Source organism: Aplidium turbinatum, chromosome 7, assembly GCF_918807975.1.
Source record: "Aplidium turbinatum chromosome 7, kaAplTurb1.1, whole genome shotgun sequence".
Lineage (NCBI taxonomy): Eukaryota > Metazoa > Chordata > Ascidiacea > Aplousobranchia > Polyclinidae > Aplidium > Aplidium turbinatum.
The window spans coordinates 22688928-22707691 of record NC_137478.1 but is presented as its reverse complement, the minus strand read 5'-3'; the positions used below and the strand labels follow the sequence as shown (position 1 = coordinate 22707691).

Below are 18764 nucleotides of genomic sequence, written 5' to 3'. Positions count from 1 at the left end.
AAGAATTTTTGCGTTAATTTTGAACTTGTTCCTTCAAGGATGCTAGTCACATGTTCTCGTGAGATTCTCAATTGTTTGTTGTAGAATATTGTGTTGGAGTGAAAATTATGTCTACTAAATTTTTAAGGATTAGTGTAGTAGCAGTGATAGAAATGTAGTAGTAGCCTGACAGAAATAATTTCATTTCAATGAATACCCAATCAGATACAAAGACAAAAAATGAAAACAAACCTATCCCAGAACAAATGAGATGCAGATAATTAATGCAAGCGAAAACGTACAAATCATTTTTTGTGTTTGAATTAAAATTATGCTTGCCTAAACCTTGTGTTGATGCTTGGTTTTATTTGCTTGTTGTAGCCAACAAGCAAGTGAGTTCACTACCCACTGAAAGAGCTAGAAGGTCTTTAGTTTAATGAGTATGCTGCTAACCCCTCTTGGTCTTTCAATAGAACCGAAAGAAGCGATCACTGCTAGATTTTACAATCTCTATTGCTCCAGTATAGGTAGTGGGCTTACGTTTGATTATTTTACTTTGCGAGCTGTTAAAATATTGTAGGACCTATTTTGCCAAAGTATCTGACAATAGTAGGGCAAAGTCATTTGTTTAATTTTATTGAAAATGGCTGCGACTACAGTGTTTTACGAATTGATAGTATTGAAATTTTGTATCAAACCTATACCGGTATCTAGCTCTTTTGACTAATCTAAGAACTGTTTGTGTTATATTTAAATAAGCTAATTTCAAATTAAGACTGCAAGTAATTTTTTTCAGTGTTCTAAAAGAAAACAAACAAAAAATGTGGATTAAAGCAAAAAAGCAGTCGCTGTTCAGTCTTGCTTAGTTGGAAGACTATATTCCATTTCCAGATCAAACGCGTGATAAACAATGTCCTAAGGGTGATCCCAGTTTATGATAGTAAGCTATCAATGACTGTTTATGCAATTGGTTTCTTGCCTTGTTAATGCAAAACTATTAAAGCTTCTGTCGTCACCCAGTTGTCTATGACGAAAGATATTGTTGTGATTGACTTCCATTCTGCCTTTGATCCGCGTAAATAGTTTTATCCAAGGCAACTGAATTTACTGGACAGTTCAAAGGGTCAGTTCTTTTGAAATGTTCTTTTTGTAGCGTTTATAACACGTCGAAGCGATGCAAAACGTTACATAGCTAATTTAGTGTGGAAGAGTCGATCATGCTGCTAAAAGCGCAACTTAATCTAATGCAATACTTTTATTTGTTTGTACTACAACAGAGCAAATTTTACCAAAGTTACTAGCAGTCAATCGTGTCTTAGGCTACGCTTGCTTGAGAAAGGTCTTTATTTTTTAGTAATCTACAAGCACAACAGACACGTTTAATTACATATAGGCTACGGTAGTGCACTGTGCCTCCATTACATTACAAATTTCAGACAGGTGAAAGAGTTGTATAATTGTCACAACTCACAACATGGTTTTGAAAAACGATTTTTTTCTGAAGGTTTGATGAAAGAATGCAGGAATTTCATCTGAGACAATATCTGTCTCGTTGACTATCTAAGTCTTTGCTGCTTTTTGTTAATTGTAGAAAGAAGGTTGACATATCAAAGTAGTCTACTTGGTTTTATAGCTGACAAAATAGCGTTTTACTCAAAACAAGCAACCAGAGATATTTTGAAGCGTTCACAAATAAGTTATTAGTAGCCTACTTGTGTTTTTTCACTAAACCGTTTTGTGAACTTAATTTTGCAAAACGATCTGCTGAATCCTGTGAGTTGGCGCTGTTTCAAATCTTGTGTGGGAACCGAATGGTTTAAACCCGGATCACAAAGCATTAATTTGAGGACTCGCTTCAAGGCAAAGTTTTGTGAAGAACCACTTTGTGTTTACATGTTGCATTAACGCAATCTGCGCAGGACAACAACGATACGGTTGCAGCTAATTCAGCAAAAACAAAGATGGCAAAAAAAGATAAAAGAGATATGTCCGATTTGAAGAAGGAGCTCGAAATGGATGAGCATAAGATTGCAATGGAGGAACTTTTCTCCCGGCTCAAGACCAGTGCCGATAAAGTAAGTTTTTCTTTATTTATTTCAGGGTTGTGTAATGTGGAATCTTCCGGATCTGGTTTTCAGGGGACTTCTATAAAACTTTAAGCAGAAAACAGTATATTAAAAGTTTTTAACTTTGTGATAGATGTCAATTGCAGATTTGAATATTTTTAGCACTGTTCTTATTAGTTGTGCAACGCTGCAGCATGCTGGAAGCCCTGATACTTGTACAACATGGATTCGACTAGTCTAATGTAAGATAAGCAAAATAAATGAATTTTGAAATGGCAAAGTAACATCAGTTCGGTGTACTTGCCAAACCGGTAGTCTTCGTATTTACCATAAATATGCGATGCTTGCCCTGGAACATGATAGTATGAAGTTGCATGCCTCTTTTCCATTGGAAAAGCGTTTACTATGTTGAAAGTAAAAACTATTTTCTCACTTCGAGTAGATTTCTATAACTTCCTATTTTCTTGATAGACCCCCATTAAGTGAAACAGTCGTGCAGTAATTTTAGAGAGAGTTTGTCAAGGCAATAATTGCTAAATAGAGTCGTCAATGGTAATACACATAAACAAAATTTCCAGTATTTATTGCTGTAGTTTATCATCAACAAGGATGGATCCAAGGGGGGGTGCGCACCCCCAAAAAAAATTCAAACTGCTATTATTTTAATAAACTAATGGTATTAAGATCTACTAGTATTACTTTATATTTTGATAGATCATAGCATTTTATATCAGCATGTAACGAATTGATGCTGTGTAGATTATGGAATGTGTATTGTCCAATGGAAATAATCATGTGTTTTGTACTGCTCATGTTTTCTAACTTTAGAATATTTCCCAAAATTTCATCACGTTCTTAAATTTTGTTATACCCGATACCATAAGTGTTTTTTATCATGCTTGTTTTTAAGACTTGATTTTTCATGCACACTTTCTCCGTTTTCAGGTCTTTATTAATATTAAACAAAACATCTGTATTATCAACATGAATGCTTATCAGTATGCCAAATACTGCAGAGACACATTTTGACAGTGCCACACTGACGAAAATAGATTTCAGCAGCACCCCCCCCAAAAATTAGAGGCTGGATCCATCCCTGATCATCAATTGTTTTTCTTTTTATAAATTTTTTGTTCCATGATACCACTTATCCTTCTAATTTGAGTTCTACTCCCAATGTTCAGTCAATGTTTGCAGACATTGAATCATAGTAAAAGGTAACAAGGGCTGATTTACTGCTTGACTTATAACTTATAAGTAACATACTGTTTTATTTTTTAAAGCCTTCCAAGCCCTGCATAGTTCTTTCCTTGCTACGTATTCAGAATCTCACTAACAGGCTTGTACTAAAACTGAATGCCGAAAACATGAGAACCTTTACATTTTTTAAATATTATATTGTATTCACGTCAGACTAATGTTATATATCTAACCAGGGTTTGACCTCAAAGCAAGCTGCAGAGTACTTGGCACGTGATGGGCCGAATGCCTTGACCCCTCCCAAAACAACACCTGAATGGATCAAGTTTTGTAAAAACTTGTTTGGAGGTTTTTCCACTCTTCTTTGGTTTGGATCCATTCTTTGCTTTTTTGCGTTTGGACTTGAAGCCACAAGAACAGACTCTCCTAATCTTGACAATGTTAGTGGAGTATAGCTGCGTCGGCAGTTCAAGAATTGTGACTGAAAGTTTTTTAATAGCTTGTAATGCACAAGTATTGTGTTAAAAATCTTAAGTTAGACTTTTGTCTATATCAACAGATAGGTCTAGAATTAGAGCTTTCGCAAAAGTTTTAATCTGTAAAAAATTGAACTTCAGAAAAATTTAATCAAGTTTTTGTTCACTGCAGCTATATCTCGGTGTCGTCCTAGCCGCTGTCGTCATCATAACTGGTTGTTTTCAGTATTACCAGGAATCAAAAAGTTCTAAAATAATGGAATCATTCAAAAATTTAGTTCCGCAGGTAAATATGGTCGTTTTCATGAAAGCTAAGCATAAACATGACATCGTGTACTGTACATGTGTACAAGCGTAGTTTAGACACCAACTAAATCACAGCCCACTGACTTTTCAAATTTTGTAATGGATGTTAGCCAATAGTAACAACGTTGAAACGACGTAAAAGTAGAATAGAATCATCCAGAGGTGGTGGCAAAATAAAGGGTATTGACAAACGTGAATGCTCGACTACTTTGTTGGTAACCTACCAGGAAAATAACTTGTTCAAACTTTTTTGAAATTCAACTATTGAAAAGATATTATGGATGATATATCAAACGAACACTACACAACATTCCATCTTTTGGGTGTTGTTTATATGCCTACCCAAACAGCAATGTCCGTTATTTTTTACATTGATTCAACGTAGACGTTGAGTCAATGTAAAAATGACGTATTTTGCTGTCTGGGTTACTTATTTATTGTTTCTCGAACTTATAAAATATGTAAGGAAAGAACCATTTTATTTCTTACAAAGCTTCTTTGCAGCACGCATTGGTGATTCGTGACGGTGCAAAATCGCAAATTTTAGCTCAACACCTTGTCGTGGGAGACATTTGTGAAGTGAAAGGAGGCGACAGAATACCTGCCGACATTCGAATTATTACTTCAGCTTCAATGAAGGTATGTAGCCTAAAGGTCCCATACTTGGATACTTAGCTTCGCAGAATGAGATGATGAGGCTATCATTATTTTCGGCCTTCGGCACTAACAAAAGTAAGGTGGCCAGTTCCTTTCTCTCAGCCAAGTAAGTTACAATATAAAGGCAGGTGCGATTCTAAGAAACTGAAACTGTTTTATTTGAGATGACAGTTCAACGATTTTTTCTGACAGGTTGACAATTCATCTCTCACGGGAGAGTCGGAACCGCAATCGAGGTCGTCAGAATGCACGAACAATAATCCAATCGAAACTAGAAATATTGCTTTCTTTTCCACCAACTGCGTTGAAGGTTAGTTATCCACAAATGTCGATTTTAGACATTTGCAAATCTTAATTTAATGCAAGATTTATAATGCTTCTCTCAACCCACTGACGAAAATCTTTCAAGTAGCAAGGAATCCGTATAGGCAAGATGCAGTTTGGCTAAGAAAATGCACAAATTTGCACAACGATAAATAGATGAAATCAAAAAAGTTAATTGAAAGCTAGAAATTCAATTTCATTTACAAGAGTATTTCTACATGATGTCATAAACCAAGTGACAAAATGACCAAAATATATTGTTCCGACTACTGATGACTACGATGCTTTTAAACGCCCATTGCGTGTTTTCAAGAAAAACAAGATTATTTTGAAAGAAACAGGGTTAAGAGACATGAAGCATTATTGATGCTATGATCTTTGATGTAATATAAGAAAAGGTATGGCCTACTTAGAAAAGTTTGTCCAGCTTGTTTGCCTTCAAAAATTGTTGATCTTGTGAAGAAAACCAAAGACAATACAAACTGATTTCGCCCACTTCAATCAATTTTAAACAAGATATTTTGTAGAATTCCATCAATAGTTTTGAGTCCAAACCATCACAACAATTAACCGTTAGCTCTCCGGAATACACAAACTTTCTAATTTGTGATTGAACGATAAACTTTGAAGTGAAATATTTTCACAAATAGCTTAACTTTCAAGGAAAGCAATCAAAACAATAAATGATGAAAAACGAAGCTTGGTTGGAAAGTTGAGCGAAAAGAAAAAAGAAAGAAAAAAAGAGAAAATATAAAAAAAAATATACCTTCCAACGAAAAAAAAAAATATATATATAGAAAAGTGGCCTCCCTCTCAATCGAAGGTTCCCTCCGTGTCTGGAAAGCTTGGAACGCCGGGCTCACTCGTGGAGGGGCTACGTCATAGAAAAGACGATTCCAGCGATCAGAAGCTCAATTCCCCAACAGCTGAAGCTCTGCAGTAAGCATCCGAGCGCGCAAGACAGCAAACCTCAAAACCCGCCAGTAATTGTGTGACGTCATAGTATGTTAAATCCATTGTTTCATTATCAATTTACCTGTAAACAATTGTCGTTTCATCAGCATGCTGCAGCTCAATGAAGAATACAATCATCATCAATAAAATAACATAGCAATATATGAATTAAGTATATATTGCATATCGTGAATGGACTCATATCATCATCAATGACGTAATATCATTAACAACACTGGATCTGTATTTTCATATTTCGATATTTTAGATTATCACACACTACCTTCTCCCGATATGCTGCTCTTTCCCGCTCGGATCAACCTCGCGTTGCTTTTAACTCATCGATAATCATGATTTCCCGATCAACTCGATGCAACCTCCAAAGTTTCATCCCACTATTATATATTTTTCCTGGTAACGTAGCCTAGCCATATCTACGCTTCGATCGCTAGTCCCCCCGACCCATCTGGGCGAACCTGCCTCAACGTCTGGCCAGTGCACATCCGTGCTCGTTGGTTCAACGTCAACACTTTTTCGGTAGGTAAAGCATACAATATATTCCCACTTACCATCTTTTTTTTACACCAATTAATTGAGCCTTTGCTCCAGATTTTATATAATTTTCGTCTCCCACGAGTATTCAAATCGTCCTTGTAGCTAAGCTTCTCTTCCTCGTGGGAGACCCCAAAGTTTATCCGCTCTGCCTACGGGCAGACCGGGTATAGGAGTCAAACGTACCTGTGTTACGGTCACGTGATGGAGACGTGGGCGCTGCCTGGCTTTATAAAACTTCTGTCGCCCGGCCCGTCGTGAGCTGACCTTTTTGCGTTTGCAGAAAGCAAATCCCGTCTCCCTGGCCCGTTCCGCCATTCTAACTTTTGCGGACGAGTCGCACAAAAATCTCGATCCACACTTTCCTTCCACAGGTACCTAGACTCCCCAGCCTGGCCCCCGCGACCTAAGCTGGTGGACTTCCCTTCCGGGTGCATCGCCACCCCATAATCACGCCGCTCCCCGCCTCCACGGGGCGTGGCAGGCCGGTTCTTTAAAGTCTCTGACCTGGCTATGTTTATTGTGTTCTTCTCGCCGTGTCAATTATTTTGTACTCGTGCGTCGTTGACCAAAATAAAACAGTTCATCATCAAATATATATAAAAAAATAAAAATATATATATATAGAAAAAAAGAAAAACAAAAGAGAAAAAAAAGAAGCTTGGTTTATGACATACATAGAAAAATATGCTATTTTAGTCTTTAATTCAGGTGACATACCACACAACCATAACTTAGTTCTCGTAACTTCTCGAAGCTGCAAAAACTACGCGCTATGTATTGCAACCCAAAAATAAAAATGCAACAAATTTTGATATCAGCTTATTTTTTTATTGTAATAACGTTTATACGGTAAAATTATTTTATTGTGGAGCAATTTAGTTACTTGTGAATTAAAAAGAAAAGATTTCAATCTGTGTCGTTGTCTAGTATCAAAAGTTAGACCATTTACAGTCGTTTTCAAATCAGCCTATCCACTATCCAGCAATAAGCCAGACTGTACAATGTCGCATACTTTATGAATGAACGACATAGACGGTCGTGGTTGTATCTGTGACACAGCTCACAGGTTTGTTAGTTAACAAGTTGTTTCTATGTAGTTTCAGGTGTACTTGTGTAAAATCAATATAAAAAAGCGGTTGGGTTTGGCGGTTATTGAAAAACTCCAGCTAGCTTTGCGATTACGCAGACAATGCTGTTACTTATCGGTTATTTGCTTTGCAAAATATATGTAGAATTTACAATTTCACATAGATTAGAAAGAAAATAAAGTGTTTTACATAACAAGATAAAATGAATCAATTACTGACCGTACAATTTTCTACGTTGAACTGCGCACCTGATCTTCATGCATAAGCATCAAATGCATGAAATGGACAAGCATGACACTTAACTGACAAACTGAAATTCTCAACTGTCTACCTTTGGCTGAGTCTTTGTCAAAATCTCACAGCAACTAGATTAACTAGAACGATATAGGCTAATACTATGCTAAGGTTAAGTTTGTAAGTGGCTTTCTCTGACCAGGGAGAAATTTCACCACGATTAATTAGTAACATTTTAAGTAATATTCAAAGTTACCTATGAGCTTCCTTTACCACGTTTGCTGTAAAGTTTTTCAAATGGTGATTTTTGTGTGTAGGATATAACCCTGTTGGAAAAGAATAATATTAATGGTTATTTTAGCAGATTTTGTGACTTACTCGACCTTATATTGCAGCATATTGAGACCTTTTGATTGTATCATTTTACTTTCGTCATTAACGTGTGGATCAAAAAAGATCGTGCTAGCTACCGTAGGTCTAGCACATACTAGCAAGGCAATGAACAAGAACATGTGGTAACACCTTGCATGACTGCAAGACCAGAGTATTTGGGTGATAAGGTACATGTCATAACAGTTCCTCTTTCTATCAGGTTCCGCTCGTGGGATTGTCATAAAATGTGGCGACCATACCGTCATGGGCCGCATTGCGTCATTAGCCTCTGGTTTGGAAGTAGGGGAAACCCCCATCGCCGTCGAAATTGAGCATTTTATTCACATAATATCAGGTCTACAGTTCTACTGCTGCTTGGAGGATGCAAGCTATTCAGCTGCTCGTTTTGCTTTGCATGTGGCTTTTAACACGTTTTTGCTTCCAGGCTGTTATGCATCGCTTTTATTCAGCCAAAAAGTTCATTGGGAGCCACGCATGCAATTTTACTCTTTGCACAATCCAAGGCTGTTATGCTGTTGCATAATTGTCAATTCATAAGCTTTGTCATCAAGATTAATGTGGCAATGGGTATTGAGTGATAAATCGGACTTGTTGATCGCTATACTGGTGAAGAAAAAGATTGGAAAACAAACATATGCGTGATTTACGTAGTGGGCATATGGTTTTTATTTTGTTCATCTGTAGCGATGCTTATGCAATAAAACTTTTCCTCAATTGTATTAGCAACGTAGTAGACCTACAACTAAAATTATTAATTATACATTGGAATAGAGTATAGCTAACTTTTGCATCGATTTAAGTTTTCTAACCTGAACAGTTAAATCAAGATTGGAAAGGTGGGTTTTATAACTTGGCGTAATTTATTGCGCATGACCGCATTGTTTTAATGATAATCTCTCCTAAAAACAAAGCTTTTTGTGGCCAGTTAATTTTTTTACTCACTGTCATTTGAGCTTCAGACAAATAAATAATATCTTCATTCCACGATCTTTGCGGTGCTATCTGAGAAAAAGCGTTTACGTGATGAAAGAATGTGCTTCGACCAAGAGCACGCTCAAAAGACAAAAGCTCAGTCCCCGGTTCTGTCGAAGATAAGTTTCTATCGGATTACGGGCTTTAATGCGAAGGGTCTACCTCCGAGCATAATTTTACGATTAGAAAATCGACCGAAGATAAATGGAAATAATATCTTTGAAAACCCTTGATCCCTGACTCTTTGCCGCAACTGTAGATTCATAATTTTTACATCTGTTTAACCCAAATAAACGTAATTTAATCAAAAAGCAAAGAGCTGGAAGTTAAAAGTGGTGTAGTTTTTTCTGATTTGGAATAAATTGCTTTCAGGACGTTATTTTAACAATTTTTCTTCAATTACACTAGAAACTTGGTGCAACAGTGAGTAGTCAGGTAGTGCTGACGCCAGGAAGATCGCTCCTTCTCAAATCAACCGCAACTGAAACTTAATCATACATTGGCATTGAGTATAGCCTTAACCCTAGGCTCGTTTTCCTATAGAACAGCAAGGACTGTTTTTGCTGTGGAGGTGAATGCAAAGCTGATGGGCTTTCCTGGCTAAACGTTCACTTCATCATGACATCAAACACAAGTGAAGATGCAATTAGAAGAAACTTTTGACTTCCTTGAAAGTTGATCGACTGCAAAATCCCTCAGTCTGCTTCGGAACAAACTCTCTTCTTCCAACGTCAAATGATCGTTATTTGAAGTAAAACTTTCATTCTCCATCACCAGGATCGGCTAAAGGAGTCATCATCAAGTGTGGAGACGACACAGTGATGGGAAGGATTGCCAATCTCGCTTCCGGCCTGCAAAGTGGGCAGACCCCCATAGCTCGCGAGATCGAACATTTCATACACGTCATTTCAGGTTACACGTCATCAGTGACGTCACATTCGTTGTCGTCGTGGTCTTGTTGAGTCCTTTACCTTAAAAGCAGGTTTCCAGGTCTGAATGCAAAGTTGCTTAGTTAAATTATAGTAATCAATTTTGGTTTCGAACTATTTCTATACTATAGAACAGCGTCAAACTCACGTCATTAAATTTATCGTTTAACGTTTCTTTACGTAGGACAGAAGAGACATTTAAATGTTTTTGGCGTAAAAGCATTAATAATTTAGAGTTATCTATTACTTCAAGATATTTTCTACAAAAAAAAAACTTTTCAAGCAGATGGTTTATGTACATTGAGAGATTTTTTTAAAGATAATAATTTATTCTTTTATTTTGGAGTTCGATTTCAACTCTAGAAAATATAATACAGCAAAACACTTTCTTAATTGATTGTGTCATCTATGTGTCAATTATAAACAACTTTTTGTGGCAGAAAATAAAAGCTTTTTGTCTGTTGTTTGTTTGGCGTAAGCCCTGAAAACCGATAAAAATTTAGCAAATTTCAATCATACCACCACTTATCGAACAAAACAGTCGTTTTGCTTTCAAGTTTAAGGATATTTCCAGTTCAAACCAGAAACTTTGACCCAAAAATTCACTTATTTTGTGAATTTGTTGTATCTGTGAGAGAAATTTTGATATGAGTATGACTACATCTCATTTGAATGAAATGAAAGTCGTTCGAATATAACATTCCCACAACAAATATGAGTTTTGAAACGGTTGCATGGTTTTCAATTGTCGTTTTGGTCACTTTTTTGCATGTTGTTTAAAATGATTGGTATAGAAATTGTAAATGCACACATCACAGAGCATGTAGTGTTGTGACATAGTCTACTGCCCTACTTGGTGCAAATTTTGTTAGAGGTGAGCATACAACAACAAAAATTAGCCTACAACGCTTCAAATCTAGCTGTGCTTGCATTTATTAAATTACCAAAGACTTTAACAAGTAGACTAAGATACTTGGTAGTCTAAATGCCAGATAAACCTGACGATCTGAATATTGGCATCATTCTTTACCAATGTTAGCACGACGTGTAGGCCTAGTATATGTAGTCTACTTTTTGAACTTTTTTGTTTAAGTGCGGTGATAAAATTGCGAGTTTTTTAACGGAAATTTTTTTAATTTGTAGGTGTTGCCGTGTTTTTGGGAATCACCTTTTTTATCATTTCCATTTTTCTACACTACACATGGCTCGAAGCTACTGTATTCCTGATTGGGATCATTGTGGCCAACGTGCCTGAAGGTCTACTTGCTACAGTCACGGTAAAGAATCGATATGATCAGACAACGTCCACTTAAATTCTAAAAATAATGATCAATTAAATTCAATAGCAGTATTGAACAATATTTTAAGCCCACTGTAATTTTAAGAAAACAGACACTGAAGTATGAGTTAGAACTTCATTATGAAAAATAGTAAGAGAGTCACGTAGTGTTCTCACATTGAACTTTTTTTGATTAATGAGACCGAATAGCTGCTCTCTAATGGCTTGTGAAATAATAAGCTTCGGTCCTGCAGACTCAGACGAGGAAGCGAAGTCGACCTAACCGACAAATCGTTTACTAACAAGCTCTACCGATGCTTTTGTACCGACATCCCGATAAAACGTTGTGTGTGGGCAATTATTTCAGGTCTGTCTGACTTTAACTGCCAAGCGAATGGCTCGTAAGAACTGTCTGGTGAAGAACTTGGAGGCAGTAGAAACCCTCGGCTCCACGTCGACCATTTGCTCTGACAAGACTGGAACACTCACACAAAACCGTATGACGGTGGCTCATATGTGGTTTGACAAAGAAATCGTTGAAGCTGACACAACTGAAGATCAATCCGGTAACAAGTGAAATATTTATAGCCTTCTCTAGGGTATATGCTGCAGTTAGTTAGAAGTTATTTTGCCAGATTGATTACGAAAAATAGCCAAATGTACTGTAGGCCTACATTATAGGCTCATTTTTGTACAAAACGAGTGTGTTAGATTAGATGCACATTGCACACTGTAAACAAAAAGCTATCTTACTTTTTACATTTACTGTACTTTTATACGGACTAAATATTCTCATGTAAGCTTGACAAACTAACTTTTGAAATAACTTCAAAATTATTAGTGACATATCAATAGAAGATTTTTGATGGAAAGTTTAGTTTTTGAATCTTTATCCTCGGACTGACAAAGTCTTTGATAAGTTATTCCTGGCAGCTTCGCATACTTGTTCAGGCTTTGAACTACTGACGCAGGGTCGGTTTGCAAAGATTGGTTGAGTGATTGTTTCCATAGTTTTTTGGTTGGCTTGTCTGTAAGCTATTCCATCCACTGAATGGAGAGCAGTCCTGAGATGCGTTGCTCAGACGCACACCCCGAGAGTGGAACCAGCATCACGTGATCTTGAGTCGGGCGCTTAACCACATAGCTAATGAATGAGACGCAATTTCAATGACGAAGTGCAGATGGGCATGTGCAGATGGGGCCTGGCTCCCTCACCGGGATGCGAGTGTGGTGCCACAGACCAGACAGTAGACCATGTCGTCCATGACTCCCCAATCCATCAACCACCACATGGAACGCTTGGATTGAAGGCCCTGGATGATGAGACTGTCGAGTGGTTGATGACCTCATGCCCAAACATGTAGTCCGGAAGAAAGCTCATACGACGAAGAAGAATGACAAAGTTTTATTTTAGAAATTTCTTCTTACAAATCCCTTACTTCCTAGCTGTAAACGTCGAACTTAGGCAATTCGAGCTTTTGTTTAACATATTTCTGTTAGTTTTTCCAGCGTGTGTCTACAGTAAAAAAATCTATTGTGATGTTAGGGATAACAAAAACCGATTCTTACTTTTTAATTGACTGTTGGCAATTCTAATTAAGAAATATTAATTGAATTGTTGGTATTGTATTGATGTGCATTCCTTATTCTTTCCGATTATAATAAACACCAGCCTCTGGAAAGGAAGAATTAGCAAAACCAAGCAACCACGGTTCAATTTTCGACATGCGCAGTTGAGCAGCGCAATCCAAGGACAGCTCTTTGTTTAGCAGTGCCTATAGTGGGTGGAAAAATTCTGTGACGACTATACTTCAAGTCAAACCTTTACGCTCTCAATCGTGGTTATCTGTGGTTCAAAGCATCAACAAATTAACCAAACTGCCACAATTGTGCTCGGAGAATGTTAATTCTTTAATCAATTATTTTGATTAAAGAAAAATGCATTGTGTAAGAACAGGGCCCACAAGAGGGGGGGACAACCGGTGCATTGCACCGGGGCCCGGTGAGTTCAAGGGGGCCCGACAAAATATCTAAATTCACGCGTTAAAGTTGATTTCAACGATTTTGCATAAAATATTGTTTTTATATTAGTTCCGTGTGTTGATAGGGCCCCCTCATGGGTATGCCCATTTTTAAAACTACAGAATTTTTAATGTTTTGAGTTCAGGGGGCCCGACAAAATGTTTAAATTTGCGTGCTCAGGTCGATTTTGCATAAATTATTGTTTTTTATATTACCGGTTGTGGTTTCATATTTTAATTGGGCCCCCTCATGGGTATGCCCTTTTTCAAAACTACAGCATTTTCAGTTTTTTTAGTTCAAAGGGGCCGACAAAATGTTTAAATTTGCGTGCTCAGGTCGATTTTGCATAAAATATTGTTTTTTATATTGCCGGTAGTTTCATATTTCGATTGGGCCCCTCATGGGTATGCCCTTTTTCAAAACTACAAAATTTTCAATTTTTTTAGTTCAAAGGGCCCGACAAAATGTTTTAATTTGCATGCTCAAGTCGATTTTGCATAATATAGCCTATTTTTTTTATATTAGCGGTATTTTCATATTTCGATTGGGCCCCCTCATGGGTATGAATGAATATTTTAGTTTATTTCAGTGTTAGTGTTTTAATTTCAGTGTTAGTCTGGGTGTTTTAATGTGAATATTTGGGTACGTGTACGGCATGTTTTAATAAGCAATTGATTGATCAGGTTAGGTTACAGTCATACAGAAGGTATTCTATGCATTTGCTGACATCTTGTCAATTTATGACACAAGCAAGCAGTGACTGTTATGTGTAGGCTGATCATGTTGACCTGGTACAATTTTAGTTAGTATATATAATCTTGTTTAGCGTGATATTTTAAGAGTTCAGAAAATAGTAAAAAGTATTGAAATATTGTTAAAATACTTAGCAAGAAGTCGTTACTGTCACTTTTTCAGTACAGAAATGCTCAAGTATTTTTTGTTTTGGATATGATACTAATTACATGTACTGAAATCATGGAACTTGTCTAATATAGCCTGAGACAGTTACAGTATTTTTGAGTTTTTAGGACTTGTTGAATGATTTTGCTATATTGGAATGCAAGCAAGTTTCATGGAGGCAATGCAGAAAAATAATTTTGTCCTTGTAGCAGGGCCAAATGTCATAACAGTCTAACAAAATTCGAAAAAAAGTTAAAAGATTAGTGGAAGTGTGATTTTTTGAGTAAAAATCATAGATCTTTACTTCTGTTGAAGTGCAGTTTCTTTCAACTATAGACAGAATCAGAAGTGTCCTAATTGCAATGCAGCTTACTTTTTCCAGCACTGCAGAAAGGTGTTGATTTTCAAAACTAATGATTAGTATATAAACAAACATTTGTTTCGAAGAAGTTTTCCTTTTCGTTTGTTTTCACTATTTATTTTTTAGCAGTCTTCTCCAGCCAGGCCAAGCCAATCTTACTCTTAAATTTCAGGAACAGTGTCAATATTGACTCAAAACAGCCATTCTGTCATTATGCAGGGTATTTGTAAAGGTCTCGATACATAGTATAGTGATAGATGTAGGTGCATTTATATTGATAGGACTTAAAAATAGAAATATATTCAACTTTGGTTTCTCCTGACCACTTGCTGTAGAAATGAAGAGAAAGTGACCCTCAATCATGCGTGAATGCAGTTTCACTCAAACAAGCAAAGAAAACTAAAGGAGTAAAAATAAGAAGCTGCCTATTGATCCTGAAATAAAGTTGGTATTTCTTAATGTCATGAACAATAGCAATGCATTCATCCAAGTTTGGTCTCCTAGTCTCTGCTGATTTTAAGGCCACAAATGATATTGTACGGTATGTTAATGTAAAGGTGTATGCACACATATGCAATGCTACTTGTATATCAGCCATGCCGGATAGTGTTGCCATTTTTATCTTCAAAGTGGCTATTTTTACCCACTTTTTGCCATGGTTACAATCAGGTGTTGCCAGAGTTAAGATTAAAGTTAGGAAGGGGTAAGGGTTAGAGTTAGGAATAAGGTTAGGGTTTTGATCTTTGACCATGACTAAACATTTTTTCCAAAATACAAGTTTTTGTTTTCAACAGCTATAAACGTTTCCTCAAATTAAAGCAGAATTCCTTATCTGGCAACGCTATTGAGGCTATAGTTACACACACTACATAGTGTAACTATAGCCACAGCCTTTTATCTTTGTATAACTAGTGTGTATCTGTGAATTTAAAGTCATAAACACCACTACAATACTGCATTCTTTGTGAAATAGTGGAGTGGTAATACTTTAACCTAATGTATTCTTTGTAGTATTTTTAAATAGGTCTGGTTTTAAAATAAAAACACTGTGCGGAACACCATGTATGCATTGGCCTTGTGGATTAACGCGCACCGCAAATTTTGCTTGTGATTTGTGAGATATCACGCGACATGTTGCGCTGGGGGGCCCGGCAGCAAGATCTGCACCGGGGCCCGGCAGGGCTCTTGGAGGCCCTGTGTAAGAAATCGATTTTTTAACCAAACAAGCACCACTTTTTAGTTCTAGTTTATTTTTGAACATATAATTTACACTTGTTTGTAAGTTTTAATGGTATTATTAAGCACTGTGACAGAAAGAGTCAGATGCACTTGGCTGTTGCTTGCCTGGACAACATGGTCAAATTTGCTTAGCCTAGACAGGTACTGTATTAAAAAAAAACAATTTCTAAAGCAGTGCTACTCAAATTGAAAGCTAAAGCCATTTTCAAACAATTTTGGTTTTAATATGAACAATTTTGAACAAAATGAACAATTATGAACAAAAACAATTTTGGTTAGAAAATAATTTTAAAATATGCTTCCACACAAGTTATTTTCCCAGTTCCTGCCCGGTATCTTCTTATGGGATGAATCCGAACAAGTATTGACTCTCAGTGTTTTTTTGCCCAGACGCGATGTGCATGTTTGTTGAATAACCGTCTCATTTTGTCATATTGACATCGGTTTGTTATTAACCAGGTACATCATTTGATGGAAAGTCAGAGACCTGGGTCGCTCTTTCACGAATCGCTCTTTTGTGCAACCGAGCAAACTTTTTACAAGGCCAGGAAAATGTGCCAGTCTTGAAAAGAGACACTGCAGGTAAAAGACAACGTCAAAATTGCAATGTCATACTTGCACAAGTTTTTTAGCCTTGAGCGCAATGTTTTCTTGTGTAGTTGTTTAATCGTTACTTTGATCAAACTCCCACGTTTCATGCCGACCAGTTAAAGAGCCTTGATGAACCCCACTATGTCACTTTGCTAAGCTCAACAATAATTGTTGCCGTACATAAAAGTTATGAACGTGTTTGTACCTTGATGTGGACAGTGATACAATTGATTGCTCAACTCATTTTTTGTCAGATGTTTCTATTTTAGTAAACAGTGTTTGAACTGCTGAGCAGAAAACACAACCAACTGCCATCAGAAAAGCAGGTGCTTCTTTTCTAAATAGTCATCTGGTTTAAAAATAGTCCTTTTTCTATAAAAAGATTTAACAATGTCATTGCATTTCAGAATCCTTAGAAGGGGATTAATTTCGACGATAAAGTGCTTGCGTTTTCAACAAAAATTAGCAATTCTTACACAGTCACTTAACTTGCAGATCTTATTAGATGTGGGCTAATCTCTAAGTCTAAGCTATCCTGTCTGTTGATAATTTGTACCAGACTAAATAGCTGCCTGGGTTTAACTTTGGTTGGTTTGGTTTTTGAATCTTTATCCTTGGACTGACAAAGCCTTGATTGGTCATTTCTGGTAGTTTCGCATTCTTGCAGAGGAGTTTGACGCAGGGCCGGTTACCGAAATTGGTAGAGTGCAGTTTTCTGATTGTTGAAGTGTTGTTGCCGGGGAATTATTCCATTCACTAGGTGCCGCTGAATGGAGAGCAGTCCTGAAATGCGTTGCTCAAGCGCACACCCCGAGAGTCGAACTTACGCCGCGTGATTTCGAGCCGGGCGCGTAACCACTGAGCTAAGGGAACGTTCAAATATTACGTAACGCTTTTTTTCCGAATTTTTGACCCCCCCCCTCCCCCATGTAACGCCAACGTAACGCTTTTTTCAATCCCCCCTTCCCCATGTAACGCTTTGCTTGAACCCCCTCCCCCCCGATGTGACGCTAACGTAACGCTTTGCATAAACCCCCCCTCCCCCTCGAAGGCGTTACGTAATATTTGAACGTTCCCTAACTGGGCGGACAAACTTGATCCTTTAATCACAACTTTAATCTTATTTAAGGTTAAATGAGTTTGGCAATTATACAATTGTTTTGTTACCTTGAAGAGGTACAGCATTTTGAAAAAGGTATTTGAACCTGAAGACATCTCAGTATATTCTATTTTAAGTTTTTATATGTCGCTGTGCTGCCAGATGTCACATCAAATATGGAAGAGCATTATGGATAGCGATTTCATTACACCAACGTTAAGATTATTTTCCTGGTTCAATGTTACAGTCACATAAAATACCAGATTCTTTATTTCAAATACCCGTACAATTACTTGAAGCCTAACTAAGGCAAGCTCAAAGATTACTTTATATTTTTAAATAGGTGACGCTTCTGAGTCTGCTTTGCTGAAATGCGTAGAGCTCTCCTTAGGTGACGTTGAAAGCAGACGACGACGAAACGCGAAAATCGCTGAAATTCCTTTCAACTCCATAAACAAGTATCAGGTTTGTGGTTTGCTTTTTCGAAATTGTCTAACATCATCTTTGAATGCATTCTTCGAAATCTTACTTTTAATCTTGATTTCATTTCCATAAAAAAAAGGTATCTAACAGAAGTGAAAGAATTTGTTAGAGCATTCCTACTATACGCCGCCTTTGCTCGTGATGACAGCGTACTTGATACGTTAGCCACGTGACTCGTGATGTCCCGTGTTGCACTGTCGGGTCTGCTACTATTCGGTGAGTCCGATTCGGTGAGTCCGATTCGGTGAGTCTGATTCGGTGAGTTACTAACTTCTAACCCCTAACCCAAACCCTTAACCCCTAACCCTAAAACGGCAATGATAATTAGGCTATGGTACCCGATAATTTAAAAAAAAAATTGAAAAAATCCCCCGTTAAGGGATCGGACTCACCGAATCGGACTAACCGAATCGGACTCACCGAATCGGACTCACCGAAACGGGCCATTCCGTGCACTGTCACCTTCCGGATAGGAACATCAAAGTAAACCAAACAGGCTTTTATTCAGTTTTTTGCCTTTCAATCTACATAAATTTTTAACCATCGAGCATCAGCGTGAACATGAGAAAACGTCACTTTTTCACATTGTAGAGCAGCTTATAAGCTTTTTATCTCGGTAAAAATCGTCATGAAGTTGATATAAAATAGATTGAATCA

The 18764-nt window shown here is 37.2% G+C and overlaps 1 protein-coding gene across 1 annotated transcript in view; it reads left to right on the top strand.

Moving 5' to 3' along the window:
- Positions 1-1902: 1902 nt before the first annotated feature.
- Positions 1903-18764, top strand: part of LOC145774728 (sodium/potassium-transporting ATPase subunit alpha-3-like) — a 33293-nt gene continuing 16431 nt past the window's right edge. The window contains exons 1-10 of the mRNA XM_082586026.1: positions 1903-2054; positions 3482-3685; positions 3894-4007; positions 4532-4666; positions 4877-4994; positions 9982-10116; positions 11277-11410; positions 11780-11978; positions 16394-16516; positions 17968-18089. Coding sequence (XP_082442152.1) covers positions 1941-2054; positions 3482-3685; positions 3894-4007; positions 4532-4666; positions 4877-4994; positions 9982-10116; positions 11277-11410; positions 11780-11978; positions 16394-16516; positions 17968-18089 — 1398 coding nt within the window. The 5' untranslated portion in view covers positions 1903-1940. The remainder of the gene's footprint in view (positions 2055-3481; positions 3686-3893; positions 4008-4531; positions 4667-4876; positions 4995-9981; positions 10117-11276; positions 11411-11779; positions 11979-16393; positions 16517-17967; positions 18090-18764) is intronic.